At 57.9% G+C, this 14,058-nt stretch overlaps 1 protein-coding gene across 3 annotated transcripts in view; it reads left to right on the top strand.

Annotated features, from left to right (window-relative positions):
• The first annotated feature begins 2,284 nt into the window (after positions 1-2,284).
• FRMPD3 (FERM and PDZ domain containing 3) overlaps positions 2,285-14,058 on the top strand; it is a 28,900-nt gene continuing 17,126 nt past the window's right edge. Inside the window, exons 1-11 of one of the 3 annotated variants that reach the window (XM_005419885.2) lie at positions 2,285-2,443; positions 2,675-2,777; positions 3,125-3,170; positions 4,288-4,392; positions 5,363-5,470; positions 5,960-6,091; positions 7,015-7,134; positions 7,254-7,390; positions 8,025-8,148; positions 8,743-8,832; positions 10,145-10,324. In XM_005419885.2, the coding sequence (XP_005419942.1) occupies positions 2,293-2,443; positions 2,675-2,777; positions 3,125-3,170; positions 4,288-4,392; positions 5,363-5,470; positions 5,960-6,091; positions 7,015-7,134; positions 7,254-7,390; positions 8,025-8,148; positions 8,743-8,832; positions 10,145-10,324 (1,296 nt within the window). In that variant the 5' untranslated portion in view covers positions 2,285-2,292. Of the gene's footprint in view, positions 2,444-2,674; positions 2,778-3,124; positions 3,171-4,287; positions 4,393-5,357; positions 5,471-5,959; positions 6,092-7,014; positions 7,135-7,253; positions 7,391-8,024; positions 8,149-8,742; positions 8,833-10,141; positions 10,325-14,058 lie in introns of those variants that run through there. The other 2 variants (XM_031056094.1, XM_031056095.1) reach the window with 2 other exon arrangements.

Below are 14,058 nucleotides of genomic sequence, written 5' to 3'. Positions count from 1 at the left end.
TCTCTAGGAGTGGATAAGTCCTGCTTAGGAGGACACTCGTCCTCTTTTATTTAATTTCCTGGTAATGCTTCTGCAGCGTCCAAGTCTTATCAGGAGAGGAGCAGCTTAAGAGGCCGGTAAAGGAGTTTTTATTGTCAGTATCCATCTCTTTATTCCCCTTTTCCCTTTGACGCTGGATGGCAGGCTGGTTGTGGCTGAAGTGAGGTGTGCTTTCTTTTCCTTCTGTCTGTTAAAGCTGCAAAGATTTCAGGCTAGCCAATTCTGATGGTAATTTGGGCTGCGGGAGCCGCCGCTGTCCCTGGTGCTGGGCAGTCACCGGCTGTGCCTCAGCCGCGGGGTCCCTGGGGCGCTGGTGACACTGACACCCCCATCGCACACATCTGGGGACACAGCTGGGCAGCTCTGCCCTGGGACTCGCCACACACTTTGCTGTGACTTGGTGAGCAAAGCCCTGCCTCTGTTTCCCCGGAGCCATGCACTGAGCTCAGCCCCATCTCCGAGCATCCCACTGCTCTGAGCCCTGTGCTTATCTTCATCTTCATCTGCTGGGGGGCTGCAGTGGCTGTGGGCAGCACGGGTGGCATGAAAGGAGTGTCCCCAGGCAGCCAGCAGCTCGGTGCCCGCTGTCTTGTGGCAGCCAGCTCTGGCATCCTCCCTGGCCGTGCCAGGCGTGTGGAGACGCAGTGCTGCATTCAGCCTTTTCAGCTGCACACAATGGCCTTGGAGAACGTTTGTTTGAGAAAATTGGCTGGATCGCGTGATTCTTTTTGTTGTGGTTGTTACTGTTGTTCTTTTGAATGCTCATGGGAGTAGCAGAGCAGCTAATGAGGCGGTGCAGAGACGGTGGCTGGGGAGATGCTCTCGGCGGTGCTTCCCTGCAGCTGCACTCTCCCGGCGCTGGGCTGGGCTGGCTCTGCTCCTGCTGGGAGCACTGATGGGTGCAGCACTTCCCGGGCTCGGGGGTGCCCAGAGCCTGCTGCTCCTCACCAGTTCCCTGCCCCAGGCATCACTGCTTTCTTCTCCAGCCATGTGCCGCTGCATGCGGGAGGGGAAATGGCACTGGGAATGGGTCACCTGGCTGTGGTGGCATCCCATTGTCACAGAGCACAGCTGGATCCCTGACCCTGGGCAGACTCACCTGTGCTCCCATGGCAGACATGGCATCCTCCCTTGGAGGGTTTTGGGTGGTTACCTGGGGATCAGGCTTGGCACAGGGCTCTCTTTGCTCATTGTGATGTCCTCAAGGCCCAAGCTGTGTGTGCTGGTGTGGAGCTGCCAGGGGCTCCTGTCCCCTCCAGCGCCACGTGCTGTTCCTCCTGGCTCTGCAGCAGGTGCCAAACACAGTGCTGGGAGCAGGTGGGGGTGTCAGAAATGCAGACAGATAGCACTAGATGGATGATGCATCAAATCCTATACTGATAAGAGATGGAACAATTGGTGTGTTGTCAAAAGGCCGGGAAGGATCTCTTTAAAATAGACTAAATAGTCTGGACAGGAACAAGCAATGAGCAGCACAGGAACAACAGCACGTTCACCACTTTGTTTTTCTGGCTGGGCTGTGCGTGTTGCCATCTGTGCTGTGCTCTGTGGCCATCCCGTGGTGCTGGGATTGCTCCCCCATGGCAGTCTCACAGCCTGGAGCCATGGCTGGCCTTGCTCCAGGATGCCAAGGGCAGCTTTGACATGACCTTGCCCTGGGCTGGACCTTCCCATCTTCTGGTTGTCTCCACTCCAAGAAGTCCCTGGGCTGATGGTGGAGATTTGGTTGTAGCAACACGGCTGACCCTGCCTTAATCCCAGTTTTTAGACTGCCTAAACTTGTTTTCACTTATCTCTGATATTGTTGAGCTGTGTTACATAGCATGAATAAGCCGACCCTGGGGTTTGCTCTGAAAGCTTTGCAGAATGGCAGAGAGAGCTCTCGGTCTGCTGCTGTCTGCCCTGAGCCTCAGGGAATGGCCAGAGCCACACCAGCAGTGGTTTACCCCACTGAGATCTCCCATCTAATGAGTGCAGTGCTGGGGCAGTGGGGTGCTGGGAGGGGATGGTGTGATTTACCCTTCAGTGGCACCTCCATCAGTGTCCCCTGCCCGAGGTGGCGGTGCAGTGGCAGGGACAGGCACTGAGCAGCACGGCTCTGCAGGGGGATCGGGGCTGCCCCAGGAAGGGGATGGAGCTCTGCAGGGGGATGGGGGCTGTCCCGCAGCCCCGGAGGGCTCGGAGCGGCGGGCAGGGCTCTCGGAGGGGCTCCTCACATCCAGCCTGTCCCTGTGCCTGCAGCGCAGCCATGTGATGCCGGAGGAGCGCGGTGGCGATGATATGGAATGTGGGCAGCTGCCTCCGGCCACGCTCCGACAGGTGACGGTCCAGCGCCACCCCCTCCACGGATTCGGCTTTGTGGCTGGCAGCGAGAGGCCCGTGGTGGTGCGCTCGGTGGCTGCAGGTAGGGTGTGGGGCTGCTCCTGGACACGGCTGCAGTGTGCCGGGAAACACAGCCCTGCCTCCCTCCCTGGGCTCCTGTCCTCTCCTGTCCCCTCTGCTGGGCCTCCTGCAGGGCGTCCTCCACGGCCACATAGGTGGGCAAATGCTTTGGGGATGCTTGGGACCCCCGTGCTTCCCCTCCGCCCCGCAGCTCCGGGATGCCCGCGTTGGCCCTGACCCTCTCTCCTGGCAGGCGGCCCCTCTGAGGATAAACTCCTGCCAGGAGACCAGATCTTGGCCATCAACGATGAGGATGTGAGTGAAGCCCCCAGAGAGAGATTCATCGAGCTTGTCAGGTGAGGATGACGCCCCTGGGGAGGGGCTCACGCCAGGCTGCTGTGCCCCTAGAGCCCAAAGCCTCGCAGTGCCAGTGCACACCCACGGCACCAGTGGTCACTGCTGGGGTGGGGAACTCCCAGCCTGAGCAGGGGGAGAGCCTTGGAGCCAGTGCCAGAGCCGTTCCCAGCTGGCCAGGAAGTGGGAAGGAATCCACAGCCACCTTGTCAAGCACCCCAAGGAGCCCGCAAAGGTCCTGGACATCACTGGGCTGGAAGGGTGGGATGTGCTCTCAGTAGCCAGTTGCACATGTTGAGCTCCATCACCATAAGGCTCCGTGTATCTTCATTCCTCCTTTCTGTCACAGGAAGGCCAAGGACTTCATCATCCTCACGGTCCTGCACACCCACCAGGTGAGACTGGCAGGGCCATGGCCAGCTCCAGGGGAGCCAGGACAGGGGTGAAAAGTGCTTTTGGAGGCCAAGGCAGGGTCCCTGGAGGCCCTGGGAGACCTGGAGACCATTTGGGCAGCTCAACTGATCCCCGAGGCTCTTCCAGGCTGTGGGGTCTGAGAGCTGCCACGGCCCCTTGGGGTCAGTGGGTGTGCAGCCATCTCCCTGTGCTTGTCACCAGGAGGGAGGGAGGGAAAATATCCCCATCCCGTGTGTCCAGTGGAGTAACCCACCATGGCAGGGGTGGCAGGGAGGGGTCTCTGGTGGCCCGGGAGTCCCCGGGGAGCTGGAAGGGCTGGGGATGCTGATGGTGCATGGGGCACACCGAGCTGTCACACCAGAGGCACCATCTGTGCTTCACCGAGTCTTTGATGTTGGGAAAAGACAGGAGTGAGAGCTCTCCTGTGCTGCCCTCCTCTCCAGAAAGGAGATGCCCCACCCAGCGCTGCCCTGTCAGGAGCAGGGGCATGTGCCACTCTCTAAAAAAGCTTTTTTCCTCCCAGCCCAGGATGGCTGCCAGCCAGGACAGGCAGCTCAGCTGGTGCTGGCACCATCAGACACACACAGCTCTGGCACGACTGTCTCTGTGCTGAAGTGTGTGCAGTACTGCCACCAGAACATCCTGCAGGGATGCCCGGGGTGCTGCCATCTCCCTGGGGCTGCAAACCCACATCCAAGGGGTTCATCTGTCCCATCCAACTGGTGCCAGTGCCTCCAGGCAAGTCCTGGCTGACATCTGCTGGAGCTCAGCCTGCACAAGGGCTGCCAGGCCCTGGGGTGCAGCCTCCCTGCCACACTGATGCTGCTGGTGTGACTTCAGGGGCTGCTGCTCCTCATCCTTCTGGCCATGCCTGCAGCGCTGGGTAACCACAGCCAGGTGCTTTCCACTCTCCCCATCTCATGGTTTGCTGTGTAACCACAGCCAAGGGGATTTGCCTTCCACCCTCCCCATCTCATGGTTTGCTGCCCACTCCCCATCACCACGCTGGCTCCAGAGGGGTTTCCTCTGTGTGTCTGCCTTTCCCCACACCATGGCTCCCAGGGCAGGCAGGTGATTTACCCAGTGCTCTCTTTGCAGTCTCCCAAATCTGCTTTCATCAGCGCAGCCAAGAAGGCGAAGCTCAGGTCCAACCCGGCCAAAGTCCGATTCTCTGAGCAGGTGACGGTCGGCGAGACAGACCCAGTAAGTCCTGCCAAGTCCTGCCCTGCCTTCCCCTGTGGCTCACCCCCTGAGGAGTCCCCAGGGCCACGGGGCTCCTCGTGCCTGCTTTGGGTGAGAGCAGCTGTCGGGCCTGGGGAGCCCCACAGGACAGGTGCCCTTGGGCACAGTCAGTGTGTTGGGTCACTGCTGGGGGGACTTTGTGTGGTTGTCCCCTGTCCTTCTAAAGGAGCCCCAAAAACTGGCTCAGAAACCTGCTCTCAGCTGAGTCCCCCTGAGCACCCAGGCAATGCCAGTGCCTGCTCTGAGGAAGATCTGTGGCTTCCAGCCTGATCCCAAAAGCTTTGGAATGCCTCTGTGTGGGCCAGGGTGACCAGGGCACTGCTGAATGGCTGTGGAAGCTGGAGAGTTCCAGCCCAGTGCTTTTATCTCTTAATTGCAGAAAGGTTTTATTAACAACAAAACAAATGTGGAAAAAAAAAACCCTATAAAGCGCTCCTAGCACGTTCTATTTTAAAGCAAAATCAATTAGGTAATTATCTGATTGAAAAGCTTCTCACCAAATAAAATCAGCCTTCTCCCAACTTTCTGCAGAAGGGATGGGCAGGGCTGAGGGGGGGTAGGTTTGGGATGAGGGTCAGGAAGGGGAGATCAGCTCTGAGCCACCCCAGCCATGGGTCCTGTCTGGGACAGCAGCTGGGGAGCAGGACAGGCTGGGCTGGGCAGAGCCAGGTGCTCTGTTGCACTGCAGCTGCTGGGAGCTGAGCAGGTGAATCTGTCAGGCAGCTCTGAATTGCCTCAGCTCTGCGCTTCTTGATGGCTCAACAGAACGCTGGCTTTTCAGGGGAAATGTGCCTCTTTGCACAAAGCCCAGAGCAGCAGAGGATGCCACGAGTGCTCCATCACTGACACTCTCTCTCTCTCCCCGCCCTCCCTCCATCTCTCCGTGCCCCCCACCCTCCTCGCCTCCCCCTTTGCTGGCCCCACATGCCAGGACATGTTGAAGAAAGAAGCTCTCCTCCTCATTCCCAACGTGCTGAAGGTTTTCCTGGAGAACGGGCAGATCAAATCCTTCACGTTCGATGGCCGAACCACTGTGAAGGTGAGCCCCTCCTCTCCCCCGGGGCTCCGTGGCACTCCTCTCCTCCCACCTGCCCGATGCATTTCTGCTTCCCGAGCACGATCAGCAGCGCTGGGCTGGCTGTGAGCCGCTCTGGCATGATGGATGACCCGTCTGCCTCCCCAGGCAGCACGCTCTGCAGCTGGCAGGGATGGGGCTTTGCTGGCTCTGCCTCTCCTGACTTCTCTCCCTGCTGTGAGCCTGCCCTCCATCCAGGCTGGATATCCTGTGAGTGCTCCTGCCAGGGGCAGCCCCCTCAGCACACCCAGGGTTAGCCCAGGTGCTGAGCTGCTGGCCACCTCCCTCTGCAAGGTCACTGGTGCCACCTGTGCACCCTCTCAGCCTCATCCTGGCACTGCCCCGGCTGCTGGGGACTCTCAGTGGGCTCAGAGTGGGCTCTCAGCGAGGTCCCAGTTCCCTCTTGGGAAGCAGCCAGTGCCTGGCACCCAGGGCTGTCCATGGTGTTTGCAGGACGTGATGGTGACGTTGCAGGACCGCCTGTCACTGAGGCACATCGAGCACTTTGCCCTGGTCCTGGAGTATTCCAGCCCCGAGCAGAGCCACCGCTTCCTGCTGCTGCTGGACAAGCAGCCCCTGGCCCACGTAAGCTGCTGGGGTGGGAGGGTGGTGGCACAGCCCAGGTGAGGGGCTGGGCCTGGAGAGCCTCCCCTTCCCCCAGTGTGGGCTTGGCTGGAGTAGGGGCACAGTTTGGGGTCACTGGATGGGGCTGTGGGCACAGTTTGGGGTCACTGGGATGGGGCTGTAGGCACAGTTTGGGGTCACTGGGATGGGCTGGCCCAGCCTCATCCCCTGTGGGCACAGCTGTGCAAAGCAGGTGAGCAGCACTGACAGCAATGAGCCATGGAGTGCCCAGGTGTGCTGAGCAACCACCAAAGGGAACAGAGGGCACCCAGGGGCACTGCATCAACATGAGGGGTGTAAAGGGTTGGGCTAAAGAGCAAGAAAGAGGAGATGCTTACACCTTACAGCCTTCTGGAGTGACCTGATGTCACTCTGTCTGGGTTGAAGCCTTCTGAGACTGTATGGTGACACTCTGTGTATTGAGGCCATTTCAGATGTGACATGTGCTGTGACAGGCTGGGATTGTGCTGTGGGGTGGCACAGCCTCTCCTTGCCTCTGGCATGGTCCTGCAGGCTCAGGGGTGAAAAGGGTGGCCAGAGAGGGAGATAGTCAGGGTTTATCCACCCCACACTGACAGCACCATGGAGCTGCTCTGTGCTCCAGCCTGGGCAGCTGCAGACAGCACTCATGAGCATCCTTGGCTGGAAGAGCCAATAAGACCAGGGAGAAAATGGGGATCACGGAGCAAACATTAGCCTGAGTGGCATAAACCCTCCAGCAGCAGGCAAAGCTATCCCACCAAGGAAGGCTGGGATGTTGTCAGGATGAAAGGTGGTGCATGGAGGAGAGACATCAAATACAACACCAGAAGAGAGGAGAGGGCATCTCATGCCCTGCAGCCAATGGTTCCTGGGCTCACTGCTCCCCTCTGCTCCTGCCACAGGTGGTGCAAAGAACACACTACCACGGCATGAGATGCCTCTTCCGCGTGAGCTTCTTCCCCAAGGACCCGGTGGAGCTGCTGCGCCGGGACCCTGCAGCCTTCGAGTACCTCTACATCCAGGTACTGGGGACTGGGGGCTGCTGGTGCACATCTGCCAAGGCTGGGCCCTGCGGTGGCACCCTCAGGGGGCAGTGGCTGTCCCTGGGGCTGTGTGAGGACCCCTCTTCTCCCTCCCGCAGAGCCGCAACGATGTGATCAGAGAGCGCTTCGGCACCGAGCCCAAGCCTGAGATGCTGCTGGGGCTGGCTGCCCTCCACATCTACATCACCGTCTCAGCCACCCGCCCCAGCCAGAAGGTCTCCCTCAAGAACGTGGAGTGAGTCCTCCTGCCTGTCCCCAGGCTCCCACACAGCCCTCCTTTGTTGTCCCTTCCCCGTGTCCCTGTGTCACAGCCACGTTTTGGGGTGTGGAACGTGAGATGCTCTGAGCTGGGCGGTGGCTCAGGGGCTTGGCAGCAGTGACAGCCATGCCTGGTCCCACCACGGGGCTGTATAAGGCCCCCTCACGCTGACATGCAGCAGCCAGGGCTGGGGACAGTTGCTGTGAGCCCAGGATCATTTCCATGGGAACCCAGGCTGGTTTTCCACCTCCATCCCAGGCAAGGAGATGTGGCTGTGTAACCTCAGCCTGTCACCAAGCACTGGCTCAGCCCTCCCGGGGCTCCTGGGGGACCTAAACCCATACCCAGCCCATGTGTGCAGGCTGGCCTTGCCCAGTTGGCGCAGGGAGGGAGAGGGAGGGGTCACCCCAAAAGAGGTTTGGGAATTTGCCCTGCATCCCTGAGTTTACATGATTGCGAGTGGGGCCCAGGGTCTGCGGTGCCGAGGAAGTGCTGCTGTGGCTCCAGCTCCCTCTGACGGCAAGAGGATGCTCTGGGACAGTTTCTGTCCCTCTGTGCTCGCTGGCAGCGCCTCCGACCTGGCAGCTCATGCAGGTTTCCCTTCCCACAGGAAGGAGTGGGGCCTGGAGCCCTTCCTGCCCCCCTCGCTCCTGCAGCTCATCAAAGAGAAGAGCCTCCGGAAATCCCTCTCGCAGCAGCTCAAAGCCCACCAGCACCAGCCTGGGGGCACCAAGGTGAGCCCAGCCCCTGTCCAGGGCTGGGGGGTGGCAGCCTGCCCTCCACCCCAGCCTGCTGTCCCCAGCTCCTCAGGGACTCCTTAAATCCCCTGGGATGGCAGATAAATCCCACAGCCAGGTAGAGTCTCCAGAATCTGCTCTCAGGGGCTGATGTGGATTGCAGGGAGTGCAGTGAGGATCAGGGCTGAGATCAGCTGAGGCTTGGCTGAAGTGGCACACACCAGCTCATTGTTATCTCTGCTCCGGGCTTGGAAAGCTCTGGAGGTGGCAGCTGAGCCATTGCCCTGGTCCCTGCAGCCTTCACAGCTCCCCAGGGATGGAGGGAGTGTGGGTTGTGCATCTCATGGGGGTTATACATCAAGCACTGGGGCTCCTTCCTGGCTGTGCCCTGCTCTGAGTTACCTCCCAACAAACAGCTGCCCAGGATGGCAGGGGAGTGGAGACCCCCCCTCACCCACAACTCAGACCCACTGCCATGCCCAGAGCTGCCTGACAGCTTGCTGTGCCCCCCCAGCTCTGCCCCAGCTCTGTCCCAGCCTGCTGCCTCTCTTTTGCTGTGCTCACAGTGATCAGCTGTGTGTGTTTTGTCAGGTCTCCACAGCCCAGGCAAAGCTGCAGTACCTGAGGATCCTGAACGAGCTGCCCACCTTCGCCGGGGTTCTCTTCAACACAGTGGGACTGGTACGGTAACCCAGGCTGGGCTGGGGGTGCCTGCCCCTGACTGTGCCAGGGGACACAAGGCTCCCTCAGAAATCACTCCCCTCAGTCTCCTGCTCTGCCCTGCTGAGCTCCAAGCCCACCAGAAAGCCTTGGATGCTCTGCTGTCAGCAGCTGGGGTTTTGGGTCTGCAGGGTCAGGATTTGCTCTGCTCTCTGTTCCTGCCAGCCTGTGGGGCAGAGAGGTGACCTGCCCAGTGAAGTTGGAGGAGTTTCAGGCGTGTGTTTGTAGCTAGATGTGCCCTGGCACATCCTGCCATCCATCCTGGAGGAGGGCAGCTCCTGGCCAAGGCCACTGTGGTCCCTGCTTGCCCAGGTGCTGCAGCCTGATCCCTGCCACAGTGATCCTTCATCTCCCCTGCTCACCAAAGCACCTCAGCAGGGGGAAAGCCACCAGCACAAACAGGACCTGGCTCACCCCTCATCCCTCTCACTCCACTCCCACCCAGAGATCCCCATGTAGGTGTCACCTCTCTGCCATCCCTCCCTTTACCCCTACTCGTGGTCTCAGCACTTCCCTGCCTTCCCGTGCTTTGCCTGCTGGGTTCCATCTCTGGCAGCCTTTGGTCTGCTCTGTCTCTCCCTCACAGCTCGAAGGGCTGCCTGCAGGAATTCAGTGCAGGCACAGCTTCATGGTGTCTGCTTGGTGCCGTGGCAGAGCACTCAGAGCCTGCCCCTGACACTGAGTAGACAGCATTTATTTTATCTCTGACACCAAAGCAATGCCTCTGGGCCAGCCTGTGAGCTGAACTGTGTTGAAGTGGTGAAAAGTATTCCATTATTATCTTCTGCAAGGGTCTGCCCAGCTCCTCTTCCCCTCCACACCTGGCTTGAAGCATCCTTTAGACCAGAGCAAGAAACATCCCTATTTCCAGTCCAGCTTTGGTCTTTCTTTTTTTCTGAAATCCATTCACTCCCTGCTTTGCTTCCTTCTCTCAGAGGCAGTGTGAGATCAGACAGATTTGTAACACACTTCCTTTAGTGCAGTGACACCAGTGAGCCTGAATATTTCATGTGGACACTCACTTCAGAGCTTTACTTTTAAACAGCCTTGGCATCCTGCACAGCACTCCCAGCCCTGCCAGGGGGCTCAGGGAGGCAGGTTGGTGGCACCAGCCTCACCTACTGCTCTACCAAAGCCATCCTGGGCCTGAGCAGGCTGCCAGCATTGAGGCTGGGCTCCATGGGGAGAGCCATGTGCAGGCTGTGCCACGCTGGCTGTGTCTGTTCACCCTGCCTGTCTGTCTGTCTGTCTCTCCCCCCCCGTGTGGCAGCAGGATGAGGAGCAGCCAGCCACCACCCTGCTGGTGGGACCCCGGCACGGCATCAGCCACGTCATTGACCTGAAAACCAACCTCACCACGGTGCTGTCCGAGTTCAGCAAGGTCAGCAAGATCCAGCTGTTCAGGGAGAACCAGGGCGTGGCCCGGGTGGAGACCAGCATCCTGGATGCCAAGGTAGGCATGGCTGCCGTGGGGATGAGGCTGGGGCTTTGGGGCCAGCCTGCGAGGGGATTCACATCACAGCTGTGTGCTGGACAATCTGCTTGGGGAGCCCTAGAGACCAAAACCCCTTCACAGCAGGGCCTGCAGCATCTCCCCTGCTGCTCTGACTGCTTGTGCCACACAGGAATGGCTGCTGAGGGTCACAGGGCAGGCATGGTGCCCTTCTGGCCATGACCCAAACACCTCCCTAATGGTTCAAGCAGGGTCCTTGGGGCAGATGGGGTGGCACAGGCCAGGCAGGTAGCAGGACAGCACCTCCCCTGTGCTCAGGGCTGGAGAGGAGCATTGCGTGGCCATAGCTGGGCTGGCTGCAGCTACTGCAGGGGACTGGGAGGTTTTATGCATTAGTAGCACTTGTGGAAGTTGTCAAGCCAGGGAGGATTCTGGATGAAGTGGAAATGATGGGAAGGAGGTGTCAGGCTCAGGGTGAGCACAGATGGCTGTGTGTCCCTGGCCCAGCAGCCACCCCCTGGGTACCCTGCCAGCTGCCCCTGTTATCCCCCTTCAGCCCCCAGGGCACTCCTTGGCACAGCCTGAGCCCTGTGTGTTGTTATCCCCCATCTCCTGCTGTGGTTGTGTAGTGCACTGCTGGTTCTGATGGGCAATCCCTGTGCTCAGCCCCTGCCACCCCTCCTCACCCCTCAAGGGTCCCAAACCCTCCAGGAAAAGTGTCAGCAGCACAGTAAGATCTTTATTTCCTTCTTTGGGCCCTGGTACAGGAGCCACAAGATGCTAAGGAGATCTTCCCTTGGCCTTTGCTGAGGTTTCCAACAAGCTGGGACAGGGCCCTGGCAGACTCAAAGGCACATAGCTGTGTGTGTCCCCAGGGCATCCTCGGTGTCCCTGCCCCCTGGGGAAGGACAGCTGAGAGGCAGAGATCTCACTGATAAATGCCAAGCCTTCTCCTCTCCTCCCACCTTGAATTCAAGAGGGCAGAGTTAGGATTGAGTTTGCAGTTAATCAGTCAGCAGTACTTGGCAGAGAGTCTGGCACAGCGGGGCCCTGTGGGGCAGGGAGGTGCTGCACAAACCCTCTGAGCCTTTGGCTGTGGGTCAGCTTTCCTGCCCCTGCATTCATCCCTTTTTCCCCCCAAGACTGATGAAGCTGAGCTGTTTTGCCAGCTGTCTGTGTTTCATCTCCTGCAAGGTCTCCAAGCCTCAGCCCTGTCTGCAGCCTCTTTGCACTGCTTCAGTCGCAGTCTCACAGCTGTAATCATGGTGGATTTGTTTAGGGTTCTCCTGCTGCCTCCTGTCCTGGTGGATTTTAGCACTCTCTCCCACCCAGCTCATTAATTCCTCCAAGTCTGTTTTCCTGCTGCCACTGTGCCTGCTCCAGCAGCTCTGCTCACCTGCACTAACACCCCAGGAGCCTCTGCCAGAGCTGTGCTAATCCTCATCCCCTCCACAGCCTCATCCACAAAGCCCTTTCTTTGAATTCCTAATCCAGTGGCTATTTGGTCAACTGTAACATTTTTAACATTCCTTCTTCTGCATCCCACCGAGGTCAGTTGTTGTGCAGTTCAAGCCTGGGTGTCCTGCTGTGCCTGTCCCAACCCTTCAAAGTGCCCACCCTCCCCTGCTCAAAGCCCTCCAGCTGCCTGGGCTGTGCAGGAATCCATCCATTTTCTCCTTACAGAGCAGGAATAACCAGGGGATATGGGCTGTACCACGAGCAGCCCTGCTGGTTCCTCCTGCTGCCCACACCCCTTGGATTTGTGTGTATAAAATCACCCCATTAATGCATTAATAATGGAGGGTTTGTGTGTATAAAACCACCCCATTAATGCATTAATAATGGGGGGTTTGTGTGTATAAAACCACCCCATTAATGCATTAATAATGGGGGGTTTGTGTATAAAACTACCCCATTAATGCATTAATAATGGGGGGTTTGTGTATAAAACTACCCCATTAATGCATTAATAATGGGGGGGTTGTGTGTATACAACCAATGCATTAATAATGGGGGGTTTGTGTGTATAAAACTACCCCATTAATGCATTAATAATGGGGGATTTTTGTGTATAAAATCACCCCATTAATGCATTAATAGTGGAGGATTTGTGTATAAAACCACCCCATTAATGCATTAATAACAGGCTGCTCATGCCCCTGTTCCTGTGGCTCACTGAGTGCTCTGAGCACGGCTGTCCCATTGTCACCCAGCTCCATGGCACTCTGTCCCCTCCCTGGTGTGGAGGAGAGCACTGTCCCCCCCAGCACAGGCTGGCCACAGGAGGGACAGATGCTCTGGAGGCTTGGGTGGTGCTGGCACCCATCTGCTCTAAATTAGGTGGCAATTCCCACGCACTTGTCCACGGATCCTGCAGCGCTGCTCCCCACAGCCATTCCCCGCTGCAGAAATCCACTCTGTGCCTCCACCAGCCCTTTCCTGCTGCAGGAGCAGACTTTCCCCTGTGACCCTGCTATCCAGCCCCCCAGAGGCTGGAGAAAAGCCAGCTCGCTGGGGTAAGCAGCTCACACCTTCCTGCGAGCATGCACGATGCCTTTATCTCTAGGAGAAATTCCAGGCAGCTGCCTCTGGCCACCAAAAGCCCCTCTGCCTGCCTGGAATGGAGCAAAAACCCCATTTATGGATCTCAGCAGGCTCAACAGCACCGTGCCAGGGCAGAGGCTGCTGTTATCTGTCTTCATTTAGCCATTATCTGAAGGGCTGGGTTTTAAAGCAGAATGTTTGCTCCAAAACCAGGCATATGCTAATCCCACGCAGGACAGCGATGGATGAGGCAGGCTAAGAAAAGCAGGCAAAAAGATCATTACCTCACAGTGCTAATCTGCTCTCTGCAATTATTCTATTGCACTGAACGTGTCACTGGCTAAAGCCCCAGGTCGCAAATCAATCAGTTTCTGCTGTGAGTTGCAAACCATTAGAGGGCTCCAAGCGGTGTCCTGGCTGCTCTGGGGACCTGTCAAATCCATGTCACCCCTGGGAGCCTGTCAGAGCTCCAGTGTAGGAGGGGATGTCCCCCTGGGTATTCACCCTGCTGTCAGGGGATGCTGGTGCTGGGGCAGCTCCCAGCCTGAATCTGTAGGAGGTGCTCACTGAGTTACTGTGGAAACACAGATGGTCAATGATGCTTTAGGGTTTTGTGCAGAAAGACCATCTTGAATTTCTAAGTGTAGCTAAAATGGCTTAAAAAAGGGGTCAGGTCGTGGAGCAGCCCTCAGCTGGGGGGTCTGAACACCCTGACCAAACCAGCCAGCACAGTCCAGACATCCCTACCTGCTGCTGAGCTGCACCCACAGCCCAGACTCACCTGCCAGGAAGGAGCTGGGGGAGATTTTCAGGTAACAAACAGGCTTGAGGAGATCATAAACCATTTGCATTTATTTCGAGCGGAAAAGAAATACTGTTTGTCTTATGAATTATTCACTAGGTGTAGTTAATTGGTTTGTTTTGGAGCTTTTCCATCCTGGGCTTCAATTTCTGTTTAGAACAGCCCAGGGATACAAACCCAGGGCTGGGACCTCTGCTTTGCCTTCTTTAGCTTTTTGCCACTGTGGCAAGAGGGGGGCAGATGCTGACAGAAGCCCTCAGAGAGGAGCCACACAACCTCGGGACAGAAAAACAAAAACCTCCAGGCTTCTCCTGCTGGTTCCAAGGATTTTTGTTCCCTGCAAGGTCTGTGAGAGCTGCAGGGAGGACAGGAACAGGTTTTGTCTCAA

Source organism: Geospiza fortis, unplaced genomic scaffold, assembly GCF_000277835.1.
Source record: "Geospiza fortis unplaced genomic scaffold, GeoFor_1.0 scaffold157, whole genome shotgun sequence".
NCBI classification, from domain to species: domain Eukaryota; kingdom Metazoa; phylum Chordata; class Aves; order Passeriformes; family Thraupidae; genus Geospiza; species Geospiza fortis.
This window is presented reverse-complemented; position numbering and strand designations above follow the sequence as displayed.